Source organism: Meles meles, chromosome Y, assembly GCF_922984935.1.
Source record: "Meles meles chromosome Y, mMelMel3.1 paternal haplotype, whole genome shotgun sequence".
Lineage (NCBI taxonomy): Eukaryota > Metazoa > Chordata > Mammalia > Carnivora > Mustelidae > Meles > Meles meles.
The window spans coordinates 5592471-5611934 of NC_060088.1; the positions used below are offsets into that span (position 1 = coordinate 5592471).

Here is a 19464-nt window from a genome sequence, read left to right on the forward strand (position 1 = left end):
CTCAGACCTCAGGAGGGTGTGGGAGAATTTAACTCAATTCAGATTCCACAGGCAAAGGGCTCAGGCCTCCAGGACTGCCCCACAACGCACCCAGCCCACCAGTCGCCCCGTGCAGATTCCCACCCGTGCTTCTGACCACCAGGCCAAACACCCAAGGTTCCAACAAACCCCTCCTTGGGTTTGACTGATTTTCGGGAGCAGCTCACCAAACTCAGAGAAACATTTTACTACGAAAAGGTTGTACTGTCAGAATAACTAGATAGAAGAGATACTTCGGTCAAGATACGGGAAAAAAGGATCAAGCTTTGAGGCCCTCCCCAGGCTTCTCACTGCTCTGAGCTCACCAGCCCAGGAGCTCTCTACACCCTCCTCTGTTGGGTTTCTCTGGCGGCTTCATGACACAGGCATGACTGATTAAATCGTTGGCCACGGGTGACTGAGTCAACCTGCAGCACCTCACCCCTTCTGGACAGAGGGGGACGTTGGAAGTTCCAACCCTCTGTTCACAGGCTGCTGCCACTGGCGACCTGCCCCCCGCCCTTAGGTTACTTCAGGACTTTCCAAACAAGTCCCCTCATGAACGTCACAGAAGACACCTCCATCACGACATCAACATCACAGGAAATTTCAAGGGGTTCAAGCCAGAAACCAGTGGAAGAAAACCAAACACGTGAGAAATCTATTTTGGTCACCTGAATTACCAGATATATATCCCTTATAAACCACAACGTCACAGCATTCTTCATATTATTTAAAATTCAAAAGGCGACATAGTGACCAAGTTTCCTCAGGCTGCTCTAAGGAAGGACCACAAGCTAGGTGGCTGAGACAACAGAAAGTGACTGTCATAATTCTAGAGGCTGGGGTCCTAGAACACGGTGTCAAGAAGGCCGTGCTCCTGCTGAGGCCTCCAGGGAACGATTCATTCCACGCCTTTCTCTTAACTTCCCGTGTTTCTTTGGCTCATGGCAGCCAGTCTAACCTTCACGTGGCCTTCTACTTGTGTCCTCACGACTACAAGCATCTGTGTCCAAATTTCCCCTTTTTGTAAGGACCCTGTCATATTGCTTCAAGGGCTCACCCTGCTCAGGTCCGACCTCATCTTAACTAAGTCCATCTCCAGCAACCCGTTCCTTATAAGGTCATTTTTGGAGGTACTGAAGGTCAGGCCATCGACTCACAGATCTGGGCAACAGGGGACACAAGTCAACCCATAACGGCGACAAAAATTAAGCCCTGGGCCAAATGCTATGTGGTTTGAACCACACCCCAACAGCACCCAGTTGGGAATCGCTGCCTTAATGTCTTCATGGATGTTCCCCGTTGGCTTGAAAAATCACTGTCAGTGTTTGTTCCTTAACTTCGGACTGCTTGCCATGTCCAGGCGTATGGCAGAGCACAGTGTCTCACTCTGACCCATCTGTCTCTCCATCTTGCTGACAACGACTCGTCCCTTGTCCGTCTTTCCAGAGAGTACTTAATTCTTAGAGCATATGTTTGCATCATAAGGCGGCATTTGTTCGCCGTAACGTAGACCGTTTCAGATCCAACAGTCCAGCGTTGGGCGAAAATGGACAGCTTAAGGAAGTGTGGAATAGCCACACATTCATGCTGAGAGGGTTCTCGTGCAACGTAATAAGTCTATTCTCAGCCTGTTCCTTCTACGCCACGTCCATACCCTCAAGCTGATGTGCTTTATTTTTGTTCCATAACTGGACCTTGGCTACTTATGAACTGTCTTCTCTAAGGCTCCCCTTGAGGAGTCCTCATCGTAGTCCTCCATCCCTGAACACACATGGTCAGAGGAGGCACCCAGGGGCTCCTTCCCCCATCAACCTGGAACCACAACGTAGGTTTCAAAAGAGAAAGCAACTATTCCAATCCTCTCCTTTCACAAATGAATGTCATGAAAGTGACTACGTCCTCAGTTACGTTTCTGCCGTGGGAGCCACCGCGGACTCCCGTTTCGTAAGCCAGACCTTAAGAAACTCTACGTGACTGCGAATGAGGGACGGCTGGTTGGAAGAAGAATGCGGGTCCAAGAGGCAGAGAACGGAGGACCGAGTGCGAGAACTGGGCGCATCTTACGGAGCCCAGAGAAGCACGAGAGAGAAAGCTAGCGCGTAGACAAGCTGACATCAGTGGTTCTCCAAGTGGGGCCCCGAGACCAGAATCATGGGCTGGGTGCTTGTCAGACACGCAAGGGCTAGGGTCTCCCTGCACACCTGCAGCTTCAGAAGCTCCGGGGCGGGTCCGGGTGCGGCGTTGTGATCGGCCTGCCGGGCCATTCTGACCTTCGCTCTAGCTGCAGAACCTCAGGGAAGGGAGAACAATTCCCGTGACTCTGCTATCCCCGACTCCATGAAAAATCCCTCCAAATGGTTCTTTCTCCTCTCTCTCCACGTCTGCCAAGTAGACGGAGTCCCCCGCCCAGCCTGCAGATGTCTCCTCGCGTTCCAGTTACGAAACCGTGTTCTGCATCCGGCAATAAACCGACCTCTGGATGACTGTGCGCGCATGCACATGCTCAAGCCTGTGTCTGCACAAGTTTGCTCAAGGCGAGGACGCCCGGCACAGACCAGGCCAAGGTGGCCTCTGCTCTGGCTCAGCCTCACCTCCGTCTACGAGCCTCTTTGTAAGAAACAGCTCTGGGAAGATGTTATGTATCGCTCAGGGTAACGGTGAGGGCGAAAGAAAAAGGAGTTTCAAGGCACTCTCCAATCTCCCCCTTTTTCACAATAGAGGGTGGACAGATGTGAGGCTTGACTGGTGTGATCTGTTGTTCCTAATACGCAGTTCCCACAAGGCACATTAGCGCCTGGCTTCTGGCAAGTTGACCAGCAGAGGATTAGTTTCGAGTTATGGAGCTAATGACTTACAAGCATTAACAGCAGCCAGAGAGAAGCTGTTTCCAGAGAGCAGGAGCTGAATTCTCCTGCTGTTACAGCAAGAACCGCTTGAAAATTTCTACTTGCCCAAACATTCAATGCTTCGTAAAGGACAATGATTTTTTCCATTTGCATTTGTACAGAATATTTTAATAACGGGCTTCATAATACGTTGAGTCCTAAAAGTACTTATTCTAATACGAAAGCAAAATTTACCACCTTGTTATACACTTATAGGCCAGAAGAGTCAGGATTTAGTTGACTTCTATTTGTAGTGGGAAAAACCTAAACAGAAAAGAAAAAATACTAGAACTCCATGTTTTTCCCATTCTAATGGACTTGAAGTCAGATTTTTGTCACATTGTTTGCTTGTGATATATGCTTTTTCATGGTGCTAAGTTATGTGTTATTCATTAGAGAGTGCAGAATAATTAATCAAACCAAAAAAAAAAAAAAAAGCAACTTGTAGTCAATTATACCCCGATTTATAGGAGAGTCTAACCCATTCATCACAATTCTGGGTTATTTTAATATGAACTTCAAAAGACAGCATGCTTTAATGAGAGCCCACTTGGGAAAACATGATGAATTAAATGTGATACAAGACGAACAGAAATAACCCCAAGAAGAGACTGCACTTTCCCAAAAAACCAATTCCAGGAAAAATGTGTGTTACCTGCAGAATTATAAGCACCCAGCATCTGGGAAGTCAGGTATGTTTTCATAATAGACTAGATGACCTAGAATTCAATGCCCTTTTCTCCTTCCACAATACTTATCCAGGATTTCAAATTTCAAGTAAAAATCCTACTGAATCTATTCTTAGGCCTCATAACAGAATAGAAAATCTCTAAGTGACGAATGCATGTAAGGCATCTGAATTCCATTCTCTCTCCATAGAACTAAGCACTGTCAAAGACATTTCAGAGGGTAAGTTTTTGAAATTAAAAAATGAAATTGAAAAATGAAAATATTTTACTTTTTCTAAAATAAATTTTAATTTTTAGAGCAGTTTTAAGTTTGTACCAAATGACAAGAGAGGCGGTGGGATTCCCCACGTCCTCTGCCCCCACAGCTGCACAGCTGCCCCGTCATCAACTCCCTCCCCCCCCGAGGGTACAGTGTTACAACTGGTGAGCGTCCGCTGACACGGCCTGTGGAGCAAGGGTCCATAGCTTTCGCTCAGGTCGACGCTGGGCGTTGGGTGTTCTGTGGGTTTGAGCAGACGTATGAAGACAGGGATCCACCATTCCAATGGCACATAAGTAGGGTCACTGCCCTGAAAATCTTCACACTCACACTTCATCCTTCTCCCATCCCAAACCGACAAACACTTATCTCCCATGTTCTGCTTTTTCAAGAATGTCATATATTTGGAATCATTGTATTGAGGTTTTTCAGATCGGCTTCTCTCCCTTAGTAACAGGCATTTCAGTTTCTTCACGTCTTTCTGTGGCTTGATAACTCACTCCGTGTGAGTACTGAGGAGTATCTGACTGTCTGGGTGGACCCCAGTTTATTTATCCGTTCACCTACTAAAGGCAACTTGGTTGCTTCCTAATTTTGGTAATTATGAAGAAAGCTGTATAAACATCCATGCCAAGTTTCTTAGAAACACGAATCCTCAATTCATTTGGGGAAATACCAAAGAGCACCATTAGCGTATTGTACGAGAACGATATGTCTCATGTCACATTAAACAATAAAATTTGACAGAGTAAATTTAAGATCTAATTGGGTTTATCAAGCAGTTCGTGAATACAGGCAGCGCACCAACTGGTAAGAAGAGAGACGCTCGGATGGACCGCACGAAATGGAAGCTTTTCAAAGAAAAAGGGTAGGAAGTTCTCAGGGAAGGAGAGGCAGGATGACACTTGCTTCTGGCGGGGAAAGGAACAGGAGGGCTTTGTACCGTGTAGATTACATCGCTACAGCAGAGCGGGAAATTTCAGGTCCAACTGTTAAAAGCCCCCGTTCCTGGGGTAGGCTGAAACTGTACCTAAGTCTTGGTCTGCTGTCCAGGAGGGCAAACGACACCCATCTGGGGCTTGCTGTCTCTGATGGTCTCCCTCTTTTAACACACATGGCCGGGAGCTGTCTTCCAAAGCGGCTGCACCATTTTGCATCCTCCCGGCCGTGAACGGGAGTTCCTGTTGCTCCACGTCCCCGGCAGCATTGGCCGGTGTCAACATTCCAGATCCAGGCCATGCTGGCAGGCACGGAGCAGTATCTCATCGTTCTTTTCAGGTGCGTTTCCCAAGGACCTCTGGCATGGAGCACATCTTTTCATATGCTTGTTTGCCCCCTGTATGCTTCCTCTGGTGAGGGGTCTGTTGAGGTCTCTGGTCTCGGGTTGTTTAAATTTGGCTCCCGGACCAACCATGAAGCACCAAGGTTCAAGGGGACACACTACTCATTTCTGAGTCCCCAGATCTTTGGCACCAGGCACGCATTCGGTGCCCTGCTCATCTTTTTTTTTTTTTCTTTTTAAGATTTTATTTATTTATTTGACAGAGACAGAGATCACAAGCAGGCAGAGAGACAGGCAAAGAGAGGGGGGAAGCAGGTTCCCTGCTGTGCAGAGAGCCCGATGTGGGGCTGGATCCCAGGACCCTGAGATCATGACCTGAGCCGAAGGCAAACGCTTAAGCCACTGAGCCACGCGGGCGCCCCATGTGCCCCTCTCATCTTAACAGCAACGGTCAAAACTGGTGGGAAGCCACCTCCCTGAGAGGTCCTGCTCATGCTCAGTTCCATCATAGTGGGACCCGGTGAAACAGTTCGACCCACTCACTGCCCCCATGTTCGAGGTCAGGAAATTGAGCAAACAGCAGTGAAATGGTCTCAGAGAAGGTTCAAAGACAGAACTTCTTAAAAGGAAAAGCAGTTTTCTTGCAAAAAGTTCCAAGAGAAGCAGGCTTTAGGACCCGCTCAGAAAATTAAAAAAAAAAATTATAAAATTTTCAATTATCAGGTATTTGAAGGAAAAAAATAAACACCTGTCTTTTCTTCAAGGATTACATCCACAAGTTCTAGGACAGATCCTCAAAATCAGCACGATTATTTTTTTCTTAATTTAAATTTTAGGTAGTTAACATGTACAGCAATATTGGTTTCTGGACTGAAATTCAGTGCGGAATCAGCATTATTAGAGACGGAGATGCAGTTGTTTCCTTTCAGAAGAACGTCTGCCGTAGAATGGAAGGACGGCATTTTTTTTTCTTTCAACCACATTTCATAGAAACAAGTGCCTTTTCTTCTCTAAATTCTCCAGTGGAGGCATAAATGAGCACCTTTCCAACTCCCACGCTGTACATAGAACATGGTGAATGCAATCAGCTTGTCCGTGTCTGGCTCCGAGTTTCTTTCTCCACCCAGGACACGGGAATATGTAACGAAACACTCACGTGTACATGTGTATATATGTATGTGTCTCCAGATTTCGACACGCCTACCGCAATACAGACACGGATGGAGAGACACATACAGACCCAGAGAAATGGGAAGTAGAAAGAGAGAGAGCTACCCCAGGTCAGGAGGGGTGATTTTGGCCCACGGCATGTCCTGATTTCAGTGTTTGGACAGATACGTGCATAGCTAGATACAGATTTTGTTTGTTGGGTCTGGGGTGGGAGGGATACTACGGGCATCCGGTGCGTGAAGACCAGAGAGGCAACTGAACATCCTAAAAGGCACAGGACAGCCCCACGACAAAGAACCATCTGGCCCAAAATATCAATAGGGTGAAGTCTGAGAAAGCCTGAGGTAGGCACGTACGTGTAGTACACTGACAGACATATACATCCAAATAAAAACATTTTGTTTTAGGTAATCTCTACACCCAACATGGGGCCAGACCGTACAACCCCGAGATCAAGAGTTACACGCTCTACCGACTGAGCCAGCCAGGAGCCCCACGTGCATACAAACAAAACTTTCAGCCCTAATTTCATAAGGTTGCTCAAAAAAGGAGTCTCTTTTTTTTTTTTTCTTTCTGAAATTGTGGAGTACATAATGGGACTAAACTATACAAATCTTGCCCTCCTAAAAATAGGTTCCGAATACTATATAAGTCCACGGCTCTTGAATAATAGATCAGAATACAAACGGATGTCTGCTGTAACGCAGTCTCACCTCTAAATACGTTTCCCTACGGTCAGCGCAACATTTAACAAGTGAACACATTCCGTCCAGAATTTGATTAATTTCTCTGCAGCTGTGAGGACATGATCTCATAATCCCGGATACAAAAATGTGCACACAACAACAACACAGGAAAGAAGCTCCCCACTTTCTTTGAGATTCTGGCCCAAAGGGAAAATAACTTCCCAGATGCAGGCCATTTCTGGAATGATCAGCAAATGGGTTTGGCTGTGCTGCTTTCAAACTGGTACAGCCAAGTGTCAAAATAAAAAGAGCGGCGGGGGGTGGGGGTGGCAGGGAACAGAAAAGGAACATGCATTTCTAGTCAAAGATGTGCTGTACAGATTCACCAGACCTCTGCTGAGGGCCCCGCACGGCCCAGGAAATAAGAAAGGAACGGCAGGGTACATACGTTAGACTGTAAGGGCACGGTTCTTGTTCCAAAGGGCTGTGACAGCCCGAAACACGGAAGCCAAAACGGGAGAGAAAATGCCCACCTTCAAACAAGGACCGCTCCTCGTGGTAGAGAAGATTTCTGCTTATTTCTCTGCCGTTCTTGCCACTGAAGAAATGTAAAGGCATCACGGTTACCATACACAGCAGAGCAAACCCCCTTCCAAGTTTTGTCTCATTCTTTCAGAAGGAATCAGGATTGCCTGAGCGAGGCAGGCAGTTAGGCATCCGACGGCTGGTTTCTACTCCGGTCGTGGGATGGAGCCCTGGGTCGGGATCCACGCTAAGTGCAGATCAGCTGGAGATTCTCCCCCTCCCTCGAACCCTCCCCCACCAACACCGTGCTTCCTCGCGCGCGCGCTCTCTCTCTCTCTCTCAAATAGATAAATCTTTTTTAAAAAGTAGTCAGTAACTTCTGTATAAACTAAGCATTCTCATAATTAACAGGCTTCACCTCCAGGCAGTGAGCACCAAGTTTGTGCTTTGATGCAATCCCTAACTGTCCCTTTTCCTGAATCACCCCCAGAGCAACACTGGTTTTCAGCCGCAGGGCCCGAACACCACTGGAACGCCTTGCCCTGGAGGACAGCGGGTGGAAGTCTGAGTGATCTCAAAAGAAACTGCAGCATGGAGGTTTGTTGGGAAACATTTCAACATTTCCAAATGCAGGGGATATTATTACTAGTATTATTATTCCCTCATGATTATCAAGCGGCTGGGTATCTGCAGCCTACAAGGTCGCCCACCGTCTGGAATGCCAGCTCATGGCCCTGAAATGCCAAGCTTCTCCCATATCTGGTTTCTTACACCAGCACGCGTGCGGGGACCCTGCCCCGGGCACAAGCAACAGATCAGTATAAGGTGTGTGCCCTCTTTTAAATCTCTCCTGGCATTTTACGTTTGCACGTCTCTTTGTCCATTTTCTTTGCAGTCCACAATGTGTATCAGTATACATTTCAAGAGTGCCCTTCCTCGCAGTGGGCTAGGCATTGAAAGACAGGAGCGGAGACATTTATTTAAGTCTAAAAAGGACCGTTTCTCAATTATGTGTTCCTAGAAAATTAAACAAGAGTCGAGGCACATACACGGCATGAACAAGGACGCTAATCCAGCCGGAACGCAGTGAGTGGGTAAAACCACCTTGAACCTGAAAGCTTGAATTTTGTTCGCATTTAGAGTTTCTCAACTGTTTTAGCCTTTCTTTCAGAGGAGCTGTCAGTAAGTAACCTCGCAGCTGAGCACGTAAGCCATCTGGTTTGTTTCTAGATAAGCACGTCACTGGCATTGCCGGGAGTGAGAAGCACCAAAAATAATTTTATGTGTTTCAAACATATGAATTATTAATGCATTATAGTATTGTATTGGATTAAAAAAGGTGTAAAAATAAGGGGAAAAAAGCCTCTGAAGTTTGTAAGTAAATGAATTCCCAATATTCCTCTGGCCCCACATGCCGGTATGATTAATGACATTTCTGGAAAGTGACAAGTTGCTTTGCAAAATTAATGTCTCTTCTTTCATTAGAGGGACTCTTGGATTTTTATTTCTGGACTCATACACTCATCACTTCTTTGGACATAGCAGACATTAACTATGAAATTTTAAAAACCATCCACGACGATTAGATGCTAAATTAGGGGAAATAAGCATTTTTGTTGGCTGGAGGTCACCTGAGATCCTGGGCAAACCACGTAGGAAAACGCGCTTCCCCAAGATCAAGATTCGAATCACTATACATGATACAATCTACGAGGTGACGACCTACCCGCCTTACCTTTCAAAGAAAGAAGGCAATATGAGAAACAAAATTACGTACTTTTGAGGTCATTGTAACAATGCTTTCTCAAGTTGGGATAGTAAGTTGGAGAGTAAAAAGCATTTTTAAGTGACACGTTACAATTTCAAACAAAAAAGGTAAATACCATGTGAATTTAAAGGCTCCCTCTCTGGACAGGCTGTGGTTTCGCAGACTCCCCTCAGGATAGATTTGAGCCCTCAGGGTATGAAAGAATGCCAATTTGTCACCGTGCTCTTCTCATGGGCAGCCGTCCTCACTGTGCAATCTGGGGTCTCACAGAGAGGCTGGAAAGAACCGTAAAGCATAAACACACTCCCAGAACCAAAACGAAAGCAAAGAGAGCCAGCACGGAGGGCACCGCGAGTTCCTGGAAGTACCTGTCATGTACACACCAGCCACAATCGCCACTTGCAAATACCTCAAACGTGTCCCGCGGCCGTTCGGAAGCAGGAAACGAGAGCAAGGCGCAAGCCCCCAGACCGCTGTGCCTCCCGGACAGCAACCTCAGACCCTGCGGCACGAAGAAGCCCAACGAGTTCCAAAACATTTGTGCCAGGATCAGAGCGGTGCTCTGCCGTGTCGCTGGACGAGTCAGAGGGGTGGTGGCCAGACACAAAATTCACTCGTGGGACAAAAACAACGCTTTGTCTGGGAGATGATGACCGCACACTAAACCGTCAAGATGACGATTTTAAGTGATACACAATTATAATCGTTTCTTTCTTCAGCTCAGAACTCTGCAACTCTTTGCTTCAACATCTGTCTCTCTCATGAGCAGAAAATGATGCTTTGGAGGGCAGGAGACACATCTCGCTTGTGCTGGGCTCCCTAGAACCTAAGAAACTTGAAAGGGGAAGGTCTCTGACACATTCTTATTGGCTGGAAGAAAAATGTGGATGGTTAAATGCACAAGGGATGGGTGCTGATGGACTGGTTTTTTTTTTTTTTTTAAGTTTTTTTTATTTCTTTATGTAACAGACAGATCACAAGTAGACAGAGAGGCAGGCAGAGAGAGAGTGGGGGAAGCAGGCTCCCTGCTGTGCAGAGAGCCCGATGTGGGGCTCGATCCCAGGACCCTGAGATCATGACCTGAGCTGAAGGCAGAGGCTTAACCCACTGAGCCACTCAGGTGCCCCTGGACTGGTATTTTTTAAGGCTTTTTCCACCACACCATTACTCTTTCAGTTACCCACAGTTGTGCTCCAGGAGCCAACGAGAAATGGAGGGATATTTCCCCCCAAAACTGCGTGATTCTCAATTACGTCAGAGTCGGTATTTCCACTCTGTCTTCTCTCACGGTTAATAATAACCTGAGAAGCAGGGTTGTTTGGTGTAAATATTTGGGGAGATGACGGCGAGTGCCTGGGCTGTGGCTGTGAAGCCTTGGTTCCCTCACTTCCAGACCTTCGGTTTTCTGATCTGTGAAAGAGAAACAGCGCTCGTGACCTCACAGAGCCTCCACGGAGGTCAGACAGGTGTTTCACGGGACACTGGTGTGTCAACACCAAGACCCTGCACCAGGCAGCGCCGAGTACGTCTCACCCACGGCTCCGTAATTCGGGAGTTTCTTACTCTGGGGCCACCCCCACGAGCTCAGGCTGCGGTCCTGCCGGAGGCACGACGGTGAGGCCGTGGAACGGGCAGCCCGTTCTTATGCTCCTGTGCGGCTCCTTCTCAGGGGTGCGGGCGGGAGCCCCACGGAGGTCAGATGAAGACCACTGCCCCCGCCCGCCGCGGCGCCGAGACCGCGGGAACCAGGGAGAAGGTCCGCGCGCACCGCCCCTGTCACGGCCGCGGCATGTCCCTACCTGATCTGCACAAGGGACGTGAGCTCTGTTCCAGCTCCCGGGGACCAGTTCCCCAACGCCGGCTGCTCGCTGCCGAACTGACCCTCTATCCCGTCCAGGAGGAGCCCTCCGGGTCCCCGACACACAGACCGAACCGTGGCAAGACTCTGCGCTACTCACGCCGCTGGCTGCTCTGGGCGGACGAAGGCAGGTTTGCGGGTCAGCCCAGGAGTCGCGGTGCCTGGGACGCTTCCCTTCAGGGCTGGCTCCTGCCCCAGAGGTGTCAGACGCACAACCACCCTGCAGTCACGTGCGGACCGAAGCTGCTTGCCAGTCTCAGCCTGTGCTTTGACTTCGAGCGGGTTAACTCGTCCCGCCGGCGTCGGAGACCGGGTTTCGGAGAAGCAGAGGCTGAAGGGGCTTCCTGCGTTCGCCGTCTTGGGAGAAGCCCCGGCCGAAACGGAGAAGGAAGCCGGAGAAGGAGCGCAGCAGGGAAGGGATCTCAGCGGGAGACCTGCAGAGGCCTGGTCCCATGGGCGGGGAGCACAAAGGCACCGAAGAATTATTCCCGCAGGAGGCTGTCCTCCTGCGGCCTCCAGCTGGGAGCCAATGGCGAGATCTGCCCTCACGACGGGAGAGGATGCTCGGCTTTGCCGGCAAGACAGCGCCCATCGGAGAAAGGCTGGTGTCCTGGGCGAGCAGCTGTAAGCCGTCAGCCGCCGGTACAGAAGCTGGGGTTAGGGAGGGGCGGGACAGAAGGTCACCAACAGCATCCACTGAGAAGGAATGGGTCTATGGCCTATTCAGAATTTCAGAGAAGCCAAAGGAATTACACATGTTCTAAGATGACGGTCCGCAGGTAACTAAAAGGTCAGGAAGACGTCTTTATCGCTCCGCTCCGTCACGCGGGCGGCCTGCTGCTGGGCAGCTTGAAAGGGTTGGGGGTATCTTTGATTAATGGAAAGAGGAGAAACTAGGTCATCCTTAATAAATGCCCTATGTTGACAGACTACACTTCCACACTCCGGGCTCCAGAGCCCCTGAGTGGACGTGTGCGAGGCGGCCGAAGCTGGGACTCGAAAGGCCTGTGAGCTCGGATGCGTCTCCCAAAGGCTAACGTACGCAGTCATTTGCACACGGCACGGCGGTGGGGGCATCTGCGATTTCCCGGTCCCGTGTTTCCCATATAAGATGCATCTGAGCCTATCGATGTGCAGCACTGGTTGTGGCCCGAGCCCTCACCCTCAAAACTGTGTGAAGTTCTGTAAAGCACTGCCAAGCGATGCAAAGGAGCCTCTCACGCCTGAATCAATACAAGCAGAGCCCACTAACCCCTTCATACGCTTGTCCCACTCCATGGGTTTATTTCTTAAAGGATTTATTTTTAAGTCATCTCCACACCCAAGGTGGGGCTCGAACTCACAACCCCAGGACCAAGAGCCACAAGCTCCAGCCACTGAGCCAGCCAGGTGCCCCCTGCCCCTCCAGTCTTAGGCCCATTCGCAGAAATATATGAGGTTACACACTGCAATCATTTCCAAGGAATAATAACCTTAGAGGCTTAATCATTGCACGACAGTAACTTTAACTCCAAGTAGGCCTTCAAACACACACACACATGCCTGTAGGGTGTCATACGTAAGTACACACGGGTGTACAGGAGTATATACAACATAAACCTAGAGAAGTATACATATATATTTCTCCTTCGAGATACGGTGCACAAAGAAATGAACAACTCAGTAACTGCCTCTTTTTTTTTTTTTTTTAAGAGATTTATTTGTTTGACAGAGAAGAGGGAGAGAGGGAACACAGGCCAGGAGAGAGTGGGAGAGGGAGAAGCAGACTCCCCACAGACCAGGAAGCCCAATGCGGGACTCGATCCCAGGACCCTGGGATCATGACCGGAACTGAAGGCAGATGCTTAACGATGGAGCCATCCAGGCGCCCCTTTAATGTGTTTTTAAAGTGTTTGTAATAGTCACAATAAGATAAACTTCTAAACCACACTCAAGGAGAACCGCTACATTAAAAACACAAAAATTTGCCCTGAATAGCCTAATGCTTAGTTTTGGTTAAATTCAGAAATTCTGAGAACGACAGCCAGAGATCCAGGGAACCCAGACCAGGAAATATAAATGCCGAAGTGGACGACGGCCCTTCCTTCGGGAACTCTCCGAACCCTCGGCCACTGTGGCGAGTAACCAGTCTCCCTGCAGGGTGAAGAGACACACCAGGGCTGGGTAAACTCACCGCGGAAGTGCCCTTCCAGAAGTCTCTGGGCCTGGGCTGATGTGTGGCTGCTAAGGGGTTTTGATGCAATCACTGTTTATTTCCTTTTTCTTGGAGGAGATGCTGGTCCTCTAAGTAGAAGGAGCTAATCACCAGCTTAGTTCTCCCTTTTGCCAAAACAAACAGCTTCCAATTGCTGTAGGGGAAGCCTCTGATCTCTCATCGGCTACCTAAGCGTGTCTATCCGTGGCATTTCACAGGCTGAATAATGTCCCGTTCAACAAGAATCTCTTAGCACTAATAAAATTCTAGGCCTACAGGGCCCGGGCTGCCAGCAACCTGCTACTTATCTTCCAACGAGAAGATCGACTTTTTCCCCTGAGCAGTGCCGAATTCTGGGAAAAAGCAGACACGTTCCCCGCTCGTCTGCTGTACACGAGCTATGACTGTGTTGTACATGACCTCCGATTCTCCTGAGCCTCCTTGAGAGAGGCCCAGAAAGGCCCAGAAAGAACAGGTTCCGGGTCTCCTAATGCTTAGTGCGATGACTCTATCTGGAAGGCTGGAGATTGGCCTGCGTGGTTGCCACAATGAGCAGAACCAGGGCAGAAGAGAGTGGTCTCTGCTAAGGCGTATCCCAACTAGCGTACGAGAGGGAGTCACTAGGAAGGTAAATGAGATTCACTGAGACAGAGAGAGTTCATTTCAGATAACGTTCCCTCCTTTCCCTCTTCTTACTATCCTCGTGAAGCTGAAAACACAAGGGGTAGAGGTTATTCCCAAGTGAACACTGGTGGACGTCGTAAGCGTGGACACTATGGAAAACCCTATGAGGGACCCCCATAACCCTATGAGGGACCCCTCCACCTAAGCCCTCCCAAGAGTTCTGCACCCTTGAGGTACAAAAACCCACACCAGGGCTGCTTCGTGGACACAGGACCAAAGCATGTGGTCCATGCTTAGGGGAACCAATGACCGGGCTTAATGCTCTGTGGCCAGCACACTGAGATCTCGAAGACTGTACTCTGGTTGGGTGTGTCCCATGGGCAGGCTGATGGAAAACCAGAACTTGTTCTGGAGGCTTGGGGCCTTGGACCACATGGGATCCTGCCTCCCACTGCTCCGGCCCCTCCTCAGGAAAGGTGCTTGGCTCCCCACTCCCCTGTCGCTGGCAGCCCAGTCTCCACCCAGCCTCTCCCTCCCCACTCCTTGCCCTAAAATGACCATCATACCCCGTCCGCTGCCGGGACCTGGACTAGGGTCCAAGGAGGGTCTGACGCACGCATGAGGCAGAGTGTTCCAGGACACAGTGGAGGCCGTCCTCATCGCACGTGGGAAACAGCACCGTGTCTTTGGAGGGCGGGCAGCCAGAGTCCAGGGCTTCCGGGGAGCAAACCCATCCCTGGGGCAGGGATCTGCCAGTGAGGAGGCTGGACTTGGGGCTGCCCATGTGCTGTCGTGTGAACAGGAAGAGGGGGAGATCCCCGGCTCGACCTCCTGAACACGACACCCAGAACAAGGCACAAGGCATGGTTCTAGAAGCTTGCAGAACAGGGTGCCAAGCACGTGTTCTGTCTGAGCAAGCACGCAAGCTCCTGGAGACCACAGGCTCCTGTGAGGTCTAGGAACATCCCGCAGGACCCTGGCATGGGGCTGGGCACGCCACACCATGTGCACCTTGGGGGAGGGGCTCGCGCTTCCCCCTCCCCACCTTCCTGGGTCTCGCCTGTGCCTCCAGCCATGTCGAGGCACCCTGAGGCCAGGACACAGAAATCGTGACACGCCGCGGAGCCGGCGTGCACGTGAAATGCTCCGATGTGGGCACGCAGCACTGGCACGGAATGATATAAAGAGGAAGAGTAAATCCACCGTCGTCCCTGAATTGTCACATTCTTCTTCACTGAGAACAGCACCGAACAGCAAACCTGAAACCCCAGGACACACCGCAAGCGCCACCAAAGAACGAAAAGCACTTTATATTTTCGTTGCTTTAACAACACTCCTTTCTCTTGCTATCTGAGATACTGGACCATACATTTTCATTTTGCACGCAGTCCCGAAAATGAGGTAGTCTTTCTGGAAGGAAATTCGCCGCTAACCAACACAACCCTATAGAGAACAAAATCGAAAACCGACAGGCACCCTCGTTCGGAGCCCAGCTGCACCGTCTTTAGCTGTGTGAGTAACCTGCCCTCTCAGCACCTGTGTTTGCTTACGAGCTGGGAAACAGTGCCTTCCTCATACGGCTGCAGTGGGGAGCAAAGGAACCAGGCCTTGTAGGGCTCCCAGGACAGAGGCCGGTACCGACTAATCTCCCGGGTAGAGTTAGCGCCCTTGCCGCCATCACTCCGGTAACCCCAGCACCGGCTACGACCTGCACCTTGCCGGGCAGGTCCTTATCCTCCACGGGACCCACGAGAGGCTGGACGTTCAGGAAGGCGATCGGCCCAAGTGACCCATTCACAGCAGCAAAATCGGCCTCGTTCCAAAGCTCACATCCCCGCTCCGGACCCCACAGCCCAGATCTCCCGTTCGTTCGCGGACAGAAGGATGTCCTTCGCAACCACCTCGGTCAGTGGGATTTTAACGACGCTGTGCATGTGGCAGGTGCTAACCTGAAGGGGCCATGTGGCCAGTGTCCTGCCCACGGGGCTGGGAACAGATACCCCGTGAGGTGCTGACCTGCACTGTTTCTTTCCACGAATGGAGCCAGCATTTAGCAGGGATGTGAAGCAGTTCCCCATCCGTGATGAAATACGGAACTCTCCCAGGTCAGGAGCTGGGCCACAGAATTCAGGAATCCCCCGTCACCGTTCCCATCCCCACACATCAGCAGTGAGTGGCTTGGGTGCCCGGGTCCAGGGCAGGCAGGTGAAGCCCACCGGGACAGCAGAAGGCCCCAGGTGAGCGGCATCTCTGCCCAGGGCCGGTGGCTAGCAGACGTGTGCAGCTGGGGTACAGACCGTGAGACTCCAGCGTCCCTTTGCAGGCCTGCAGGCCACTCCAGGACACTGCCCCCCTGCAGCTCTGAGCCTCTGTCCACACCGTGATCACACAGAGGGCCACAGCCGAGCCCTGGCAGCTGTCACATCTAAGCGTCCCCACGCGAGGCTGGCCTCGAGGATGGAGACAGCCTTCCATCCTTAAAAAGATGCCTAGTGCTATGGGACAGAAGTTGAAAATGGCCACCTGCTCCAGAAAGAGCCTTCGCTGGGCCATCTTTGCACAAGGGGGTGGGGTGACCCGGAGAGAAGGGGCTCCTGGGCAAGCTGGCAAGCTTCCTCTGGCCCCGCCTTTCCTGCCTCTTCATAAACACCACGTGCCTATAAGGAGTTGGCGGCAGCAGACTCCTCCATCATCCCCCAATTATTTAACAAGGGGGAGGGACAGGGAAGCTTGAGGGTTTCTAAGGAGTGTGTCGCTGCCTTTTCAAATCTTAGGAAAACATAATCCCTGCAATTTCAGTAAATCAGATGGGCATGACCAGGTTAGGGTTAACCCTCCACGAGTGGCTTGGCAGTTGACGGCAAAAACAGCGGTTCCTAAGTCCTAAGAGTAATTTGCAGCTATTGCACCCCAGCTAATTAAAATGTAATCAGGATTGTCTGGCGATGTGCATTCTGTCAGCGCTTTTTCTTCCGCAGAGAAATCATGCCAGGAGACCACAAGAAAAGCCTTTCATGGGAATTGGCTTGATCTAAACTGCTTCTTTAGCCGCTTAAACGGTAAAACAAATAAATTACAGCGACGGACAGGTCAATTAGAAAGAAAGAAAGGAAAGGAAAGAAAGCAAGAGAAAAAGCAAGCAGAGATAGTTTCTCTCCAGGAACGGGTCTCTCTGTTTTGCTTTCTGTTGATGAAACAATAGTGCAGCATCTTCCCGGGAGAGGGCCAGGCCGGGCAGGGCAGGGCAGGGCGGATTTGAAATCAGGTGGCCGGGGAGGAGCCCTCTCCAGGATGTGGGCGTCATTTCAGCACAGGACGGAGCCCTCGGGTTTCCCTTTGCCCAAACCAGGAGGGGCGCGGAGGGTGCCAGCGTCTCCGAAACCCACTACAGGTCGCTTCCCCCAGAGCGCGCAGCCACGCACGCGCACACTTCTCGAGCGGCTGCGGGCTCCGAAGACCCAGCGGTGAGCGCCTGGGCCCCCGGGCGCCAGCTTTCATTAGCTCGAAGCCCGGGATGAACACCCCGAAGCCTGCGGAGATCCGCCCCACAACCGCCTGCGCTCGCAGCTGAATACCCAGGGCCCCTCTGGAAGCCCCTTTACCCTGCCCGGTTTACTTCCTAAGACCGAAAACCTGCGGCAGGGCCCCGAGTCTCCTCCTGGGCTCCGCAGTGTTTCCTGCGGCGAGAAGGCACCTGAGTCTTGGAACAGGTGAGCCGCTAAGGAGAGGAGCGGGAAGGCCAAGCGGAGCCCGGGAGCCCTGGAGGGAACCAAGGCGTGAGCGTAACTGAGCTCGGACCGCGCGCACCCGCGTCGGCCTGGGAAGGCAAGCGGACGCGCCCCCGCAGAGCCCGCAAGCGGCGCAAACGCGCCCCCAGCACCCCGGGTTCTCACGCAAGACCTGCGAGGAACCCTCGGCGCTGTCGCTCCTCCCAAGGGGCCCGGCAATGCACAGGCGCCAAGCGTGCGACCCCGTGAGCCTCCAACACCCACACTCAGTCACACACACGCTCTTCCACACTCAAGCTGGAAGGACCTGCGAGGGCTGGGCGCAGACACTGACCCCGGGACTCTCGTCAGAGCATCCCAACGCGGCCCTCCAAGTCCCGCGTCCCCCGGCTCACTCCCCACACTACGCACTGACTCAGAAGCTCCCGGGCTCCGAACTGGGAGCGCACAGCCGCCGCCGCCACCACCCTCCCGACACACACATTCTGGAACACACGACTCGCCGCCTGCGCGGCTCCACGGGTGGGCTGCGAGCCCCGCGCCCGCCGAACGTGAACGCGGCGCTCAGTGGAGACGGAGGTGTCCACCCGCGGGCACCTGCGGGGCCGGGCGGGTCGCGCGAGTCCCCGGGCGCAGCTGGGCGCCCTTCCCGGCCTCGCTCCCGGGGCTGGCGGCGCCGCGGGCCCGGGAGCGCGGGGGAGTTCGCGGGACCCGCCACCAGCCCCGAGTGCCGCGCGCCGAAGTCCTGGGAAACTAAGAAATGCACACACCCACCCGCGGAATCTGCAAGAGGCTCTCCACTGGGCTTTCCACTGGGGAACAGGGGACCTGGGGACAGATGTGCACGCTTCTCTCTCCTTTCAGGAGCAAGGAGGCGGCCGGAAAGGGGGATCCGACCGCCTCGAGGGTGAGATCCACGCCGCAGGGAAGCGGGATCTGCCGGCCGAGCCCGGCGAGAAGTTTGGGCGCCGAGGCCGGGAGGCAGGCGCGGCGCGCGCCCCCGGCCACGGCCCGCAGCAGGGCGGCCGCAGGCGGGCGGCGGTTCCCGTACCTGGAAGTGCTGGAAGAAGGCGGAGATGCGCGTGATCTGCAGGCTGAGGCACCTGGACGAGCAGCGCGCGCGCTGGACGCTCACGGCCGACAGGGACTCGTCCAGCCGCCGAGCCGCCGCGGCGCCGGGGCCGCCGGCCAGGCAGCCCCCGCAGGCCAGCAGCCAGAGGCAGACGGTCAGGGCCGCGCCGGGCGCCCCGGGCTCCATGGCTGCGGGTCGGGGGCGCGGGCGCGGGGCGCTGGCCGAGGCTCCCAGCTCCGCGCCGGGGCCGCACTGCCGGGCACCTCGCGGCCGCCGCAACTCCGCTGGAAAGTTCAATCATTCAACTCCAGCCCCGCGCCCTCCCCGCCAACCTCCTCCCGGCTCTGCCTCGAGGGGTGGGGTGAGGCTGACAGGCCGCCGCGCCATTGGCTGCGAGGAGAGTGAGTGACAGGGCGGCCGGGCGGAGGGCCGTGGGCTGGGCTACCCGGCAGCGAGCCCCCGCGCTCCGAGGCAGGGCGGCGCCGCCCCGCTCTCCCCCGCGCGCCCCGCTCCGGGTGGTCGGTCTCCCGCGCCGGCTCCCCAGTAGTCCGCACCCTGCCCTCACCGCCACCATCCAGGTAAACGTCGGGTGTGAGTGAACCCGGCCTGGGGTGGAGGTGTCCCCTCGGAAGGGAGGGCCTCGGCACCCCCAAGGACGTCCGACCTGCCTAGGGAAGGGCGCAGCGCCTCAAAGTTGCAG

General features: G+C 52.7%; 1 protein-coding gene across 1 annotated transcript in view; it reads right to left on the bottom strand.

The window, feature by feature from the left end:
- The window catches only part of LOC123935782 (anosmin-1-like), a 174796-nt gene extending 155776 nt beyond the window's left edge, over positions 1-19020 (bottom strand). The window contains exon 1 of the mRNA XM_045996590.1: positions 18744-19020. Within this exon, the coding sequence (XP_045852546.1) occupies positions 18744-18950 (207 nt within the window). The 5' untranslated portion in view covers positions 18951-19020. The remainder of the gene's footprint in view (positions 1-18743) is intronic.
- Between the last annotated feature and the right edge of the window lie 444 nt (positions 19021-19464).